The sequence below is a fragment of the Myxocyprinus asiaticus genome, chromosome 19, assembly GCF_019703515.2.
Source record: "Myxocyprinus asiaticus isolate MX2 ecotype Aquarium Trade chromosome 19, UBuf_Myxa_2, whole genome shotgun sequence".
Lineage (NCBI taxonomy): Eukaryota > Metazoa > Chordata > Actinopteri > Cypriniformes > Catostomidae > Myxocyprinus > Myxocyprinus asiaticus.
In genome coordinates, this window is record NC_059362.1 from 957,024 (window position 1) to 973,905 (window position 16,882).

General features: G+C 35.7%; 1 protein-coding gene across 1 annotated transcript in view; it reads right to left on the reverse strand.

Moving 5' to 3' along the window:
• Positions 1-16,591, reverse strand: part of LOC127410270 (zinc finger protein 292-like) — an 80,533-nt gene extending 63,942 nt beyond the window's left edge. Inside the window, exon 1 of the mRNA XM_051645448.1 lies at positions 16,428-16,591. Within this exon, the coding sequence (XP_051501408.1) occupies positions 16,428-16,589 (162 nt within the window). The 5' untranslated portion in view covers positions 16,590-16,591. The remainder of the gene's footprint in view (positions 1-16,427) is intronic.
• Positions 16,592-16,882: the final 291 nt, after the last annotated feature.

Consider the following 16,882-nt stretch of genomic DNA (forward strand, 5'->3'; position numbering starts at 1 on the left):
TATAATGGTAATGTGCAGTGTGTGAATGATGATTATGATGATGATGATATAATGGTAATGTGCAGTGTGTGAATGATGATGATGATGATATAATGGTAATGTGCAGTGTGTGAATGATGATATAATGGTAATGTGCAGAGTGTGAATGATGATATAATGGTAATGTGCAGTGTGAATGATGATATAATGGTAATGTGCAGTGTGTGAGATGATGATGATGATGATGATGATATAATGGTAATGTGCAGTGTGTGAATGATGATGATGATGATATAATGGTAATGTGCAGAGTGTGAATGATGATGATGATGATATAATGGTAATGTGCATTGTGTGAATTATGATGATGATATAATGGTAATGTGCAGTGTGTGAATGATGATATAATGGTAATGTGCAGAGTGTGAATGATGATGATGATGATGATATAATGGTAATGTGCAGTGTTTGAATGATGATGATATAATGGTAATGTGCAGTGTGTGAATGATGATGATGATATAATGGTAGAGCAGTGTGTGAATGATGATGATATAATGGTAATGTGCAGTGTGTGAATGATGATATAATGGTAATGTGCAGTGTGTGAATGATGATTATGATGATGATGATGATATAATGGTAATGTGCAGTGTGTGAATGATGATATAATGGTAATGAGCAGTGTGTGAATGATGATGATGATGATGATATAATGGTAATGTGCAGTGTGTGAATGATGATGATGATATAATGGTAATGTGCAGTGTGTGAATGATGATATAATGGTAATGTGCAGTGTGTGAATGATGATGATGATATAATGGTAATGTGCAGGGTGTGAATGATGATATAATGGTAATGAGCAGTGTTTGAATGATGATGATGATATAATGATAATGTGCAGGGTGTGAATGATGATGATGATGATGATGATGATATAATGGTAATGTGCAGGGTGTGAATGTTGATGATGGTGATATAATGGTAATGTGCAGGGTGTGAATGATGACGATATAATGGTAATGTGCAGGGTGTGAATGATGACGATATAATGGTAATGTGCAGGGTGTGAATGATGACGATATAATGGTAATGTGCAGGGTGTGTATGATGATATAATGGTAATGTGCAGGGTGTGAATGATGATATAATGGTAATGAGCAGTGTGTGAATGATGATATAATGGTAATGAGCAGTGTGTGAATGATGATATAATGGTAATGTGCAGGGTGTGAATGATGATGATATAATGGTAATGTGCAGGGTGTGAATGATGATGATGATATAATGGTAATGTACAGTGTGTGAATGATGATATAACGGTAATGTGCAGTGTGTGAATGATGATATAATGGTAATGTGCAGGGTGTGAATGTTGATGATGGTGATATAATGGTAATGTGCAGGGTGTGAATGATGACGATATAATGGTAATGTGCAGGGTGTGAATGATGACGATATAATGGTAATGTGCAGGGTGTGAATGATGAAGATATAATGGTAATGTGCAGGGTGTGAATGATGATGATATAATGGTAATGTGCAGAGTGTGAATGATGATGATATAATGGTAATGAGCAGTGTGTGAATGATGATATAATGGTAATGTGCAGGGTGTGAATGATGATGATATAATGGTAATGTGCAGAGTGTGAATGATGATGATATAATGGTAATGAGCAGTGTGTGAATGATGATATAATGGTAATGTGCAGTGTATGAATGATGATGATGATGTAATGGTAATGTGCAGTGTATGAATGATGATGATGATGTAATGGTAATGTGCAGTGTATGAATGATGATATAATGGTAATGTGCAGTGTGTGAATGATGATATAATGGTAATGTGCAGTGTGTGAATGATGATATAATGGTAATGTGCAGTGTGTGAATGATGATGATGATGATATAATGGTAATGTACAGTGTATGAATGATGATATAATGGTAATGTGCAGTGTGTGAATGATGATATAATGGTAATGTGCAGTGTGTGAATGATGATGATGATGATATAATGGTAATGTGCAGTGTGTGAATGATGATGATGATGATGATGATATAATGGTAATGTGCAGTGTGTGAATGATGATATAATGGTAATGTGCAGAGTGTGAATGATGATGATGATGATGATGATATAATGGTAATGTGCAGAGTGTGAACGATGATGATGATATAACGGTAATGTGCAGTGTGTGAATGATGATATAATGTTAATGTTCAGAGTGTGAATGATGATGATGATGATGATATAATGGTAATGGGCAGTGTGTGAATGATGATATAATGGTAATGAGCAGTGTGTGAATGATGATATAATGGTAATGTGCAGGGTGTGAATGATGATGATATAATGGTAATGTGCAGAGTGTGAATGATGATGATATAATGGTAATGAGCAGTGTGTGAATGATGATATAATGGTAATGTGCAGTGTATGAATGATGATGATGATGTAATGGTAATGTGCAGTGTATGAATGATGATGATGATGTAATGGTAATGTGCAGTGTATGAATGATGATGATGATGTAATGGTAATGTGCAGTGTATGAATGATGATATAATGGTAATGTGCAGTGTGTGAATGATGATATAATGGTAATGTGCAGTGTGTGAATGATGATATAATGGTAATGTGCAGTGTGTGAATGATGATGATGATGATATAATGGTAATGTGCAGTGTATGAATGATGATATAATGGTAATGTGCAGTGTGTGAATGATGATGATGATATAATGGTAATGTGCAGTGTGTGAATGATGATGATGATGATATAATGGTAATGTGCAGTGTGTGAATGATGATGATGATGATGATGATATAATGGTAATGTGCAGTGTGTGAATGATGATATAATGGTAATGTGCAGAGTGTGAATGATGATGATGATGATGATATAACGGTAATGTGCAGTGTGTGAATGATGATGATGATATAATGGTAATGTGCAGTGTGTGAATGATGATATAATGGTAATGTGCAGGGTGTGAATGATGATATAATGGTAATGTGCAGAGTGTGAATGATGATGATGATGATATAATGGTAATGTGCAGTGTGTGAATGATGATATAACGGTAATGTGCAGTGTGTGAATGATGATATAATGGTAATGTGCAGGGTGTGAATGTTGATGATGGTGATATAATGGTAATGTGCAGGGTGTGAATGATGACGATATAATGGTAATGTGCAGGGTGTGAATGATGACGATATAATGGTAATGTGCAGGGTGTGAATGATGATATAATGGTAATGTGCAGGGTGTGAATGATGATGATATAATGGTAATGTGCAGGGTGTGAATGATGATGATATAATGGTAATGTGCAGAGTGTGAATGATGATGATATAATGGTAATGAGCAGTGTGTGAATGATGATATAATGGTAATGTGCAGGGTGTGAATGATGATGATATAATGGTAATGTGCAGAGTGTGAATGATGATGATATAATGGTAATGAGCAGTGTGTGAATGATGATATAATGGTAATGTGCAGTGTATGAATGATGATGATGATGTAATGGTAATGTGCAGTGTATGAATGATGATGATGATGTAATGGTAATGTGCAGTGTATGAATGATGATGATGATGTAATGGTAATGTGCAGTGTATGAATGATGATATAATGGTAATGTGCAGTGTGTGAATGATGATATAATGGTAATGTGCAGTGTGTGAATGATGATATAATGGTAATGTGCAGTGTGTGAATGATGATGATGATGATATAATGGTAATGTGCAGTGTATGAATGATGATATAATGGTAATGTGCAGTGTGTGAATGATGATGATGATATAATGGTAATGTGCAGTGTGTGAATGATGATGATGATGATATAATGGTAATGTGCAGTGTGTGAATGATGATGATGATGATGATGATATAATGGTAATGTGCAGTGTGTGAATGATGATATAATGGTAATGTGCAGAGTGTGAATGATGATGATGATGATGATGATATAATGGTAATGTGCAGAGTGTGAACGATGATGATGATATAACGGTAATGTGCAGAGTGTGAATGATGATGATGATGATGATATAATGGTAATGGGCAGTGTGTGAATGATGATATAATGGTAATGTGCAGTGTGTGAATGATGATGATGATGATATAACGGTAATGTGCAGAGTGTGAATGATGATGATGATGATGATATAACGGTAATGTGCAGTGTGTGAATGATGATGATGATATAATGGTAATGTGCAGTGTGTGAATGATGATATAATGGTAATGTGCAGGGTGTGAATGATGATATAATAGTAATGTGCAGAGTGTGAATGATGATTATGATGATATAATGGTAATGTGCAGTGTGTGAATGATGATATAATGGTAATGTGCAGTGAGTGAATGATGATGATGATGATATAATGGTAATGTGCAGTGTGTGAATGATGATGATGATGATATAATGGTAATGTGCAGTGTGTGAATGATGATGATGATGATATAATGGTAATGTGCAGTGTGTGAATGATGATATAATGGTAATGTGCAGAGTGTGAATGATGATGATATAATGGTAATGAGCAGTGTGTGAATGATGATGATGATATAATGATAATATTCAGGGTGTGAATGATGATGATGACGATATAATGGTAATGTGCAGTGTGTGAATGATGATGATGATATAATGTTAATGTGCAGTGTGTGAATGATGATGATATAATGGTAATGTGCAGTGTGTGAATGATGATGATGATATAATGGTAATGTGCAGTGTGTGAATGATGATGATGATATAATGGTAATGTGCAGTGTGTGAATGATGATGATATAATGGTAATGTGCAGTGTGTGAATGATGATGATGATATAATGGTAATGTACAGTGTGTGAATGATGATGATGATATAATGGTAATGTGCAGGGTGTGAATGATGATGACATAATGGTAATGTGCAGTGTGTGAATGATGATATAATGGTAATGTGCAGTGTGTGAATGATGATATAACGGTAATGTGCAGTGTGTGAATAATGATATAACGGTAATGTGCAGTGTGTGAATAATGATATAACGGTAATGTGCAGGGTGTGAATGATGATGATGATGATGATATAATGGTAACGTGCAGTGTGTGAATGTTGATGATATAATGGTAGAGCAGTGTGTGAATGATGATGATATAATGGTAGAGCAGTGTGTGAATGATGATGATATAATGGTAATGTGCAGTGTGTGAATGATGATGATGATGATGATGATATAATGGTAATGTGCAGTGTGTGAATGACGATATAATGGTAATGAGCAGTGTGTGAATGATGATGATGATATAATGGTAATGTGCAGAGTGTGAATGATGATGATGATATAACGGTAATGTGCAGTGTATGAATGATGATGATGACGGTATAATGATAATGTGCAGGGTGTGAATGATGATGATGATATAATGGTAATGTGCAGTGTGTGAATGATGATATAATGGTAATGTGCAGAGTGTGAATGATGATGATATAATGGTAATGAGCAGTGTGTGAATGATGATGATGATATAATGATAATATTCAGGGTGTGAATGATAATGTGCAGGGTGTGAATGATGATGATGACGATATAATGATAATGTGCAGGGTGTGAATGATGATGATGACGATATAATGGTAATGTGCAGTGTGTGAATGATGATATAATGTTAATGTGCAGTGTGTGAATGATGATGATATAATGGTAATGTGCAGTGTGTGAATGATGATGGTGATATAATGGTAATGTACAGTGTGTGAATGATGATGATGATATAATGGTAATGTGCAGGGTGTGAATGATGATGATATAATGGTAATGTGCAGGGTGTGAATGATGATGATATAATGGTAATGTGCAGTGTGTGAATGATGATATAATGGTAATGTGCAGTGTGTGAATGATGATATAACGGTAATGTGCAGTGTGTGAATGATGATATAACGGTAATGTGCAGTGTGTGAATGATGATATAACGGTAATGTGCAGTGTGTGAATGATGATATAACGGTAATGTGCAGTGTGTGAATGATGATATAACGGTAATGTGCAGTGTGTGAATGATGATGATATAATGGTAATGTGCAGTGTGTGAATGATGATATAATGGTAATGTGCAGTGTGTGAATGATGATGATGATATAACGGTAATGTGCAGGGTGTGAATGATGATATAACGGTAATGTGCAGTGTGTGAATGATGATGATGATATAATGGTAACGTGCAGTGTGTGAATGATGATGATATAATGGTAGAGCAGTGTGTGAATGATGATGATATAATGGTAATGTGCAGTGTGTGAATGATGATATAATGGTAATGTGCAGTGTGTGAATGATGATTATGATGATGATGATATAATGGTAATGTGCAGTGTGTGAATGACGATATAATGGTAATGTGCAGGGTGTGAATGATGATGATGATGATGATATAATGGTAATGTGCAGTGTGTGAATGATGATTATGATGATGATGGTATAATGGTAATGTGCAGTGTGTGAATGACGATATAATGGTAATGTGCAGGGTGTGAATGATGATGATGATGATGATATAATGTTAATGTGCAGTGTGTGAATGATGATATAATGGTAATGTGCAGGGTGTGAATGATGATGATGATGGTAATGTGCAGGGTGTGAATGATGATGATGATGGTAATGTGCAGTGTGTGAATGATGATGATATAATGGTAATGTGCAGTGTGTGAATGATGATATAATGGTAATGTGCAGTGTGTGAATGATGATATAATGGTAATGTGCAGTGTGTGAATGATGATGATGATGATGATGATGATGATGATATAATGGTAATGTGCAGTGTGTGAATGATGATGATGATGATATAATGGTAATGTGCAGTGTGTGAATGATGATATAATGGTAATGTGCAGGGTGTGAATGATGATATAATGGTAATGTGCAGGGTGTGAATGATGATATAATGGTAATGTGCAGTGTGAATGATGATATAATGGTAATGTGCAGTGTGTGAATGATGATGATGATGATGATATAATGGTAATGTGCAGTGTGTGAATGATGATGATGATGATATAATGGTAATGTGCAGAGTGTGAATGATGATGATGATGATATAATGGTAATGTGCATTGTGTGAATTATGATGATGATATAATGGTAATGTGCAGTGTGTGAATGATGATATAATGGTAATGTGCAGAGTGTGAATGATGATGATGATGATGATATAATGGTAATGTGCAGTGTGTGAATGATGATGATATAATGGTAATGTGCAGTGTGTGAATGATGATGATGATATAATGGTAGAGCAGTGTGTGAATGATGATGATATAATGGTAATGTGCAGTGTGTGAATGATGATATAATGGTAATGTGCAGTGTGTGAATGATGATTATGATGATGATGATGATATAATGGTAATGTGCAGTGTGTGAATGATGATATAATGGTAATGAGCAGTGTGTGAATGATGATGATGATGATGAGATAATGGTAATGTGCAGTGTGTGAATGATGATATAATGGTAATGTGCAGTGTGTGAATGATGATGATGATATAATGGTAATGTGCAGTGTGTGAATGATGATATAATGGTAATGTGCAGTGTGTGAATGATGATGATGATATAATGGTAATGTGCAGGGTGTGAATGATGATATAATGGTAATGAGCAGTGTTTGAATGATGATGATGATATAATGGTAATGTTCAGGGTGTGAATGATGATGATGATATAATGATAATGTGCAGGGTGTGAATGATGATGATGATATAATGGTAATGTGCAGTGTGTGAATGATGATATAATGGTAATGTGCAGGGTGTGAATGTTGATGATGGTGATATAATGGTAATGTGCAGGGTGTGAATGATGACGATATAATGGTAATGTGCAGGGTGTGAATGATGATGATGATGATATAATGGTAATGTGCAGTGTGTGAATGATGATATAATGGTAATGTGCAGAGTGTGAATGATGATGATATAATGGTAATGAGCAGTGTGTGAATGATGATGATGATATAATGATAATATTCAGGGTGTGAATGATGATGATGACGATATAATGGTAATGTGCAGTGTGTGAATGATGATGATGATATAATGTTAATGTGCAGTGTGTGAATGATGATGATATAATGGTAATGTGCAGTGTGTGAATGATGATGATGATATAATGGTAATGTGCAGTGTGTGAATGATGATGATGATATAATGGTAATGTGCAGTGTGTGAATGATGATGATATAATGGTAATGTGCAGTGTGTGAATGATGATGATGATATAATGGTAATGTACAGTGTGTGAATGATGATGATGATATAATGGTAATGTGCAGGGTGTGAATGATGATGACATAATGGTAATGTGCAGTGTGTGAATGATGATATAATGGTAATGTGCAGTGTGTGAATGATGATATAACGGTAATGTGCAGTGTGTGAATAATGATATAACGGTAATGTGCAGTGTGTGAATAATGATATAACGGTAATGTGCAGGGTGTGAATGATGATGATGATGATGATATAATGGTAACGTGCAGTGTGTGAATGTTGATGATATAATGGTAGAGCAGTGTGTGAATGATGATGATATAATGGTAGAGCAGTGTGTGAATGATGATGATATAATGGTAATGTGCAGTGTGTGAATGATGATGATGATGATGATGATATAATGGTAATGTGCAGTGTGTGAATGACGATATAATGGTAATGAGCAGTGTGTGAATGATGATGATGATATAATGGTAATGTGCAGAGTGTGAATGATGATGATGATATAACGGTAATGTGCAGTGTATGAATGATGATGATGACGGTATAATGATAATGTGCAGGGTGTGAATGATGATGATGATATAATGGTAATGTGCAGTGTGTGAATGATGATATAATGGTAATGTGCAGAGTGTGAATGATGATGATATAATGGTAATGAGCAGTGTGTGAATGATGATGATGATATAATGATAATATTCAGGGTGTGAATGATAATGTGCAGGGTGTGAATGATGATGATGACGATATAATGATAATGTGCAGGGTGTGAATGATGATGATGACGATATAATGGTAATGTGCAGTGTGTGAATGATGATATAATGTTAATGTGCAGTGTGTGAATGATGATGATATAATGGTAATGTGCAGTGTGTGAATGATGATGGTGATATAATGGTAATGTACAGTGTGTGAATGATGATGATGATATAATGGTAATGTGCAGGGTGTGAATGATGATGATATAATGGTAATGTGCAGGGTGTGAATGATGATGATATAATGGTAATGTGCAGTGTGTGAATGATGATATAATGGTAATGTGCAGTGTGTGAATGATGATATAACGGTAATGTGCAGTGTGTGAATGATGATATAACGGTAATGTGCAGTGTGTGAATGATGATATAACGGTAATGTGCAGTGTGTGAATGATGATATAACGGTAATGTGCAGTGTGTGAATGATGATATAACGGTAATGTGCAGTGTGTGAATGATGATATAACGGTAATGTGCAGTGTGTGAATGATGATGATATAATGGTAATGTGCAGTGTGTGAATGATGATATAATGGTAATGTGCAGTGTGTGAATGATGATGATGATATAACGGTAATGTGCAGGGTGTGAATGATGATATAACGGTAATGTGCAGTGTGTGAATGATGATGATGATATAATGGTAACGTGCAGTGTGTGAATGATGATGATATAATGGTAGAGCAGTGTGTGAATGATGATGATATAATGGTAATGTGCAGTGTGTGAATGATGATATAATGGTAATGTGCAGTGTGTGAATGATGATTATGATGATGATGATATAATGGTAATGTGCAGTGTGTGAATGACGATATAATGGTAATGTGCAGGGTGTGAATGATGATGATGATGATGATATAATGGTAATGTGCAGTGTGTGAATGATGATTATGATGATGATGGTATAATGGTAATGTGCAGTGTGTGAATGACGATATAATGGTAATGTGCAGGGTGTGAATGATGATGATGATGATGATATAATGTTAATGTGCAGTGTGTGAATGATGATATAATGGTAATGTGCAGGGTGTGAATGATGATGATGATGGTAATGTGCAGGGTGTGAATGATGATGATGATGGTAATGTGCAGTGTGTGAATGATGATGATATAATGGTAATGTGCAGTGTGTGAATGATGATATAATGGTAATGTGCAGTGTGTGAATGATGATATAATGGTAATGTGCAGTGTGTGAATGATGATGATGATATAATGGTAATGTGCAGTGTGTGAATGATGATGATGATGATGATGATGATGATGATGATATAATGGTAATGTGCAGTGTGTGAATGATGATGATGATGATATAATGGTAATGTGCAGTGTGTGAATGATGATATAATGGTAATGTGCAGGGTGTGAATGATGATATAATGGTAATGTGCAGTGTGAATGATGATATAATGGTAATGTGCAGTGTGTGAATGATGATGATGATGATATAATGGTAATGTGCAGAGTGTGAATGATGATGATGATGATATAATGGTAATGTGCATTGTGTGAATTATGATGATGATATAATGGTAATGTGCAGTGTGTGAATGATGATATAATGGTAATGTGCAGAGTGTGAATGATGATGATGATGATGATATAATGGTAATGTGCAGTGTGTGAATGATGATGATATAATGGTAATGTGCAGTGTGTGAATGATGATGATGATATAATGGTAGAGCAGTGTGTGAATGATGATGATATAATGGTAATGTGCAGTGTGTGAATGATGATATAATGGTAATGTGCAGTGTGTGAATGATGATTATGATGATGATGATGATATAATGGTAATGTGCAGTGTGTGAATGATGATATAATGGTAATGAGCAGTGTGTGAATGATGATGATGATGATGAGATAATGGTAATGTGCAGTGTGTGAATGATGATATAATGGTAATGTGCAGTGTGTGAATGATGATGATGATATAATGGTAATGTGCAGTGTGTGAATGATGATATAATGGTAATGTGCAGTGTGTGAATGATGATGATGATATAATGGTAATGTGCAGGGTGTGAATGATGATATAATGGTAATGAGCAGTGTTTGAATGATGATGATGATATAATGGTAATGTTCAGGGTGTGAATGATGATGATGATATAATGATAATGTGCAGGGTGTGAATGATGATGATGATATAATGGTAATGTGCAGTGTGTGAATGATGATATAATGGTAATGTGCAGGGTGTGAATGTTGATGATGGTGATATAATGGTAATGTGCAGGGTGTGAATGATGGTGATATAATGGTAATGTGCAGGGTGTGAATGATGACGATATAATGGTAATGTGCAGGGTGTGAATGATGACGATATAATGGTAATGTGCAGGGTGTGAATGATGACGATATAATGGTAATGTGCAGGGTGTGAATGATGACGATATAATGGTAATGTGCAGGGTGTGAATGATGATGATATAATGGTAATGTGCAGGGTGTGAATGATGACGATATAATGGTAATGTGCAGGGTGTGAATGACGATATAATGGTAATGTGCAGGGTGTGAATGATGATATAATGGTAATGAGCAGTGTGTGAATGATGATATAATGGTAATGTGCAGGGTGTGAATGATGATGATATAATGGTAATGTGCAGGGTGTGAATGATGATGATGATATAATGGTAATGTACATTGTGTGAATGATGATATAACGGTAATGTGCAGTGTGTGAATGATGATATAATGGTAATGTGCAGGGTGTGAATGTTGATGATGGTGATATAATGGTAATGTGCAGGGTGTGAATGATGACGATATAATGGTAATGTGCAGGGTGTGAATGATGACGATATAATGGTAATGTGCAGGGTGTGAATGGTGATGATATAATGGTAATGTGCAGGGTGTGAATGATGATGATATAATGGTAATGTGCAGGGTGTGAATGATGATATAACGGTAATGTGCAGTGTGTGAATGATGATATAATGGTAATGTGTAGTGTGTGAATGATGATATAATGGTAATGTGCAGTGTGTGAATGTTGATGATGCTGATATAATGGTAATGTGCAGGGTGTGAATGTTGATGATGGTGATATAATGGTAATGTGCAGGGTGTGAATGATGACGATATAATGGTAATGTGCAGGGTGTGAATGATGACGATATAATGGTAATGTGCAGGGTGTGAATGATGACGATATAATGGTAATGTGCAGGGTGTGAATGATGATGATATAATGGTAATGTGCAGGGTGTGAATGATGATATAACGGTAATGTGCAGGGTGTGAATGATGATATAACGGTAATGTGCAGGGTGTGAATGATGATGATATAATGGTAATGTGCAGGGTGTGAATGATGATGATATAATGGTAATGTGCAGGGTGTGAATGATGATGATATAATGGTAATGTGCAGGGTGTGAATGATGATGATATAATGGTAATGTGCAGGGTGTGAATGATGATATAACGGTAATGTGCAGTGTGTGAATGATGATATAATGGTAATGTGTAGTGTGTGAATGATGATATAATGGTAATGTGTAGTGTGTGAATGATGATATAATGGTAATGTGCAGTGTGTGAATGTTGATGATGCTGATATAATGGTAATGTGCAGGGTGTGAATGTTGATGATGCTGATATAATGGTAATGTGCAGGGTGTGAATGTTGATGATGGTGATATAATGGTAATGTGCAGGGTGTGAATGATGACGATATAATGGTAATGTGCAGGGTGTGAATGATGACGATATAATGGTAATGTGCAGGGTGTGAATGATGACGATATAATGGTAATGTGCAGGGTGTGAATGATGATGATATAATGGTAATGTGCAGGGTGTGAATGATGATGATATAATGGTAATGTGCAGGGTGTGAATGATGATATAACGGTAATGTGCAGTGTGTGAATGATGATATAATGGTAATGTGTAGTGTGTGAATGATGATATAATGGTAATGTGCAGTGTGTGAATGTTGATGATGCTGATATAATGGTAATGTGCAGTGTGTGAATGATGATGATATAATGGTAATGTGCAGGGTGTGAATGATGATGATATAATGGTAATGTGCAGGGTGTGAATGATGATGATGATATAATGTTAATGTACAGTGTGTGAATGATGATATAACGGTAATTTGCAGTGTGTGAATGATGATATAACGGTAATGTGCAGTGTGTGAATGATGATATAACGGTAATGTGCAGTGTGTGAATGATGATATAACGGTAATGTGCAGTGTGTGAATGATGATATAATGGTAATGTGCAGTGTGTGAATGATGATATAATGGTAATGTGTAGTGTGTGAATGATGATATAATGGTAATGTGCAGTGTGTGAATGTTGATGATGCTGATATAATGGTAATGTGCAGTGTGTGAATGATGATGATATAATGGTAATGTGCAGGGTGTGAATGATGATATAATGGTAATGTGCAGGGTGTGAATGATGATATAATGGTAATGTGCAGGGTGTGAATGATGATATAATGGTAATGTGCAGGGTGTGAATGATGATATAATGGTAATGTGCAGTGTGTGAATGATGATATAATGGTAATGTGCAGTGTGTGAATGATGATGTGAATGATGATATAATGGTAATGTGCAGTGTGTGAATGATGATATAATGGTAATGTGCAGTGTGTGAATGATGATGATGATATAATGGTAATGTGCAGTGTGTGAATGATGATATAATGGTAATGTGCAGAGTGTGAATGATGATGATGATGATATAATGGTAATGTGCAGTGTGTGAATGATGATGATATAATGGTAATGTGCATTGTGTGAATTATGATGATGATATAATGGTAATGTGCAGTGTGTGAATGATGATATAATGGTAATGTGCAGAGTGTGAATGATGATGATGATGATGATGATATAATGGTAATGTGCAGTGTGTGAATGATGATGATATAATGGTAATGTGCAGTGTGAGAATGATGATGATGATGATATAATGGTAATGTGCAGTGTGTGAATGATGATGATGATATAATGGTAATGTGCAGTGTGTGAATGATGATGATGATATAATGGTAATGTGCAGGGTGTGAATGATGATGATGATATAATGGTAATGTGCAGGGTGTGAATGATGATGATGATATAATGGTAATGTGCAGGGTGTGAATGATGACGATATAATGGTAATGTGCAGGGTGTGAATGATGACGATATAATGGTAATGTGCAGGGTGTGAATGATGATGATATAATGGTAATGTGCAGGGTGTGAATGATGATGATATAATGGTAATGTGCAGGGTGTGAATGATGATGATATAATGGTAATGTGCAGGGTGTGAATGATGATGATATAATGGTAATGTGCAGGGTGTGAATGATGATATAATGTTAATGTGCAGGGTGTGAATGATGATATAATGGTAATGAGCAGTGTGTGAATGATGATATAATGGTAATGTGCAGGGTGTGAATGATGATGATATAATGGTAATGTGCAGGGTGTGAATGATGATGATGATATAATGTTAATGTACAGTGTGTGAATGATGATATAACGGTAATGTGCAGTGTGTGAATGATGATATAATGGTAATGTGCAGTGTGTGAATGATGATATAATGGTAATGTGCAGTGTGTGAATGATGATATAACGGTAATGTGCAGTGTGTGAATGATGATATAATGGTAATGTGTAGTGTGTGAATGATGATATAATGGTAATGTGCAGTGTGTGAATGTTGATGATGCTGATATAATGGTAATGTGCAGTGTGTGAATGATGATGATATAATGGTAATGTGCAGGGTGTGAATGATGATATAATGGTAATGTGCAGGGTGTGAATGATGATATAATGGTAATGTGCAGGGTGTGAATGATGATATAATGGTAATGTGCAGTGTGTGAATGATGATGTGAATGATGATATAATGGTAATGTGCAGTGTGTGAATGATGATATAATGGTAATGTGCAGTGTGTGAATGATGATGATGATATAATGGTAATGTGCAGTGTGTGAATGATGATATAATGGTAATGTGCAGAGTGTGAATGATGATGATGATGATATAATGGTAATGTGCAGTGTGTGAATGATGATGATATAATGGTAATGTGCATTGTGTGAATTATGATGATGATATAATGGTAATGTGCAGTGTGTGAATGATGATATAATGGTAATGTGCAGAGTGTGAATGATGATGATGATGATGATATAATGGTAATGTGCAGTGTGTGAATGATGATGATGATGATATAATGGTAATGTGCAGTGTGTGAATGATGATGATGATATAATGGTAATGTGCAGTGTGTGAATGATGATATAATGGTAATGTGCAGAGTGTGAATGATGATGATATAATGGTAATGTGCATTGTGTGAATTATGATGATGATATAATGGTAATGTGCAGAGTGTGAATGATGATGATGATGATGATATAATGGTAATGTGCAGTGTGTGAATGATGATGATATAATGGTAATGTGCAGTGTGTGAATGATGATGATGATGATATAATGGTAATGTGCAGTGTGTGAATGATGATGATGATATAATGGTAATGTGCAGTGTGTGAATGATGATGATGATATAATGGTAATGTGCAGGGTGTGAATGATGATGATATAATGGTAATGTGCAGTGTGTGAATGATGATGATATAATGGTAATGTGCATTGTGTGAATTATGATGATGATATAATGGTAATGTGCAGAGTGTGAATGATGATGATGATATAATGGTAATGTGCAGTGTGTGAATGATGATGATATAATGGTAATGTGCAGTGTGTGAATGATGATGATGATGATATAATGGTAATGTGCAGTGTGTGAATGATGATGATGATATAATGGTAATGTGCAGGGTGTGAATGATGATGATGATATAATGGTAATGTGCAGGGTGTGAATGATGATGATATAATGGTAATGTGCAGTGTGTGAATGATGATGATATAATGGTAATGTGCAGGGTGTGAATGATGATGATATAACGGTAATGTGCAGAGTGTGAATGATGATGATGATGATATAATGGTAATGTGCAGTGTGTGAATGATGATATAACGGTAATGTGCAGTGTGTGAATGATGATATAATGGTAATGTGTAGTGTGTGAATGATGATATAATGGTAATGTGCAGTGTGTGAATGATGATGAAGATGATGATGGCTTTGATTCTGCTTGTTTACAGTCTTGTGTGATGCACAGAGTAACCGAAAGAGCCAAATACGACGCAAAATAATCGTCAGAACCGCTAGAGAGTGCTAAGATATAAAACATTGGTTGTTTATCGAAAATCATCCATTTCTGTAAACGACATTACTGCATTCCAGTTGTGTGTGTGTGCGTGTGTGTGCGTGTGTGCGCTGCTAAACAGTGTTGTGTCAAAGGACAATCTGCGCTTACCTGACAGAACTCATAGCAGTACTGTGACTCACTCTCAGCAGGAGACTCGTGGCTGTTTTTCAGAGCCGATACTGTGTCCTCCAGTCGCGTCGAGAGCGCGTTTAAAGCGCTGGAAGTGTCACTCCGCTCGCCGCGGTCCTGCTCGGCCTCCTCGTCCGCCATCTTCACTTCCAATTCCGCCGCGTACGCACCGCGCGTCACGTGACGCCAAATCACTGTGCGTCGTGACGCACTGACCGAGTCACATGACCTCCCCCACCGCAACTGTGTGATTCCATTTTTATAATGTAATTTCATTTGACCCGAAAAAATATCTGGACACTTTAAAATGTGTGAATGTCATTAAATGCAATGACAAATGTCATTTATCTCAAAGAAAGAGAATACTATCTCTAAAAACAAATTTAGGTCTGTAAAAAAAAACACACACACACACGTTTTAGTGTAAGTTGACC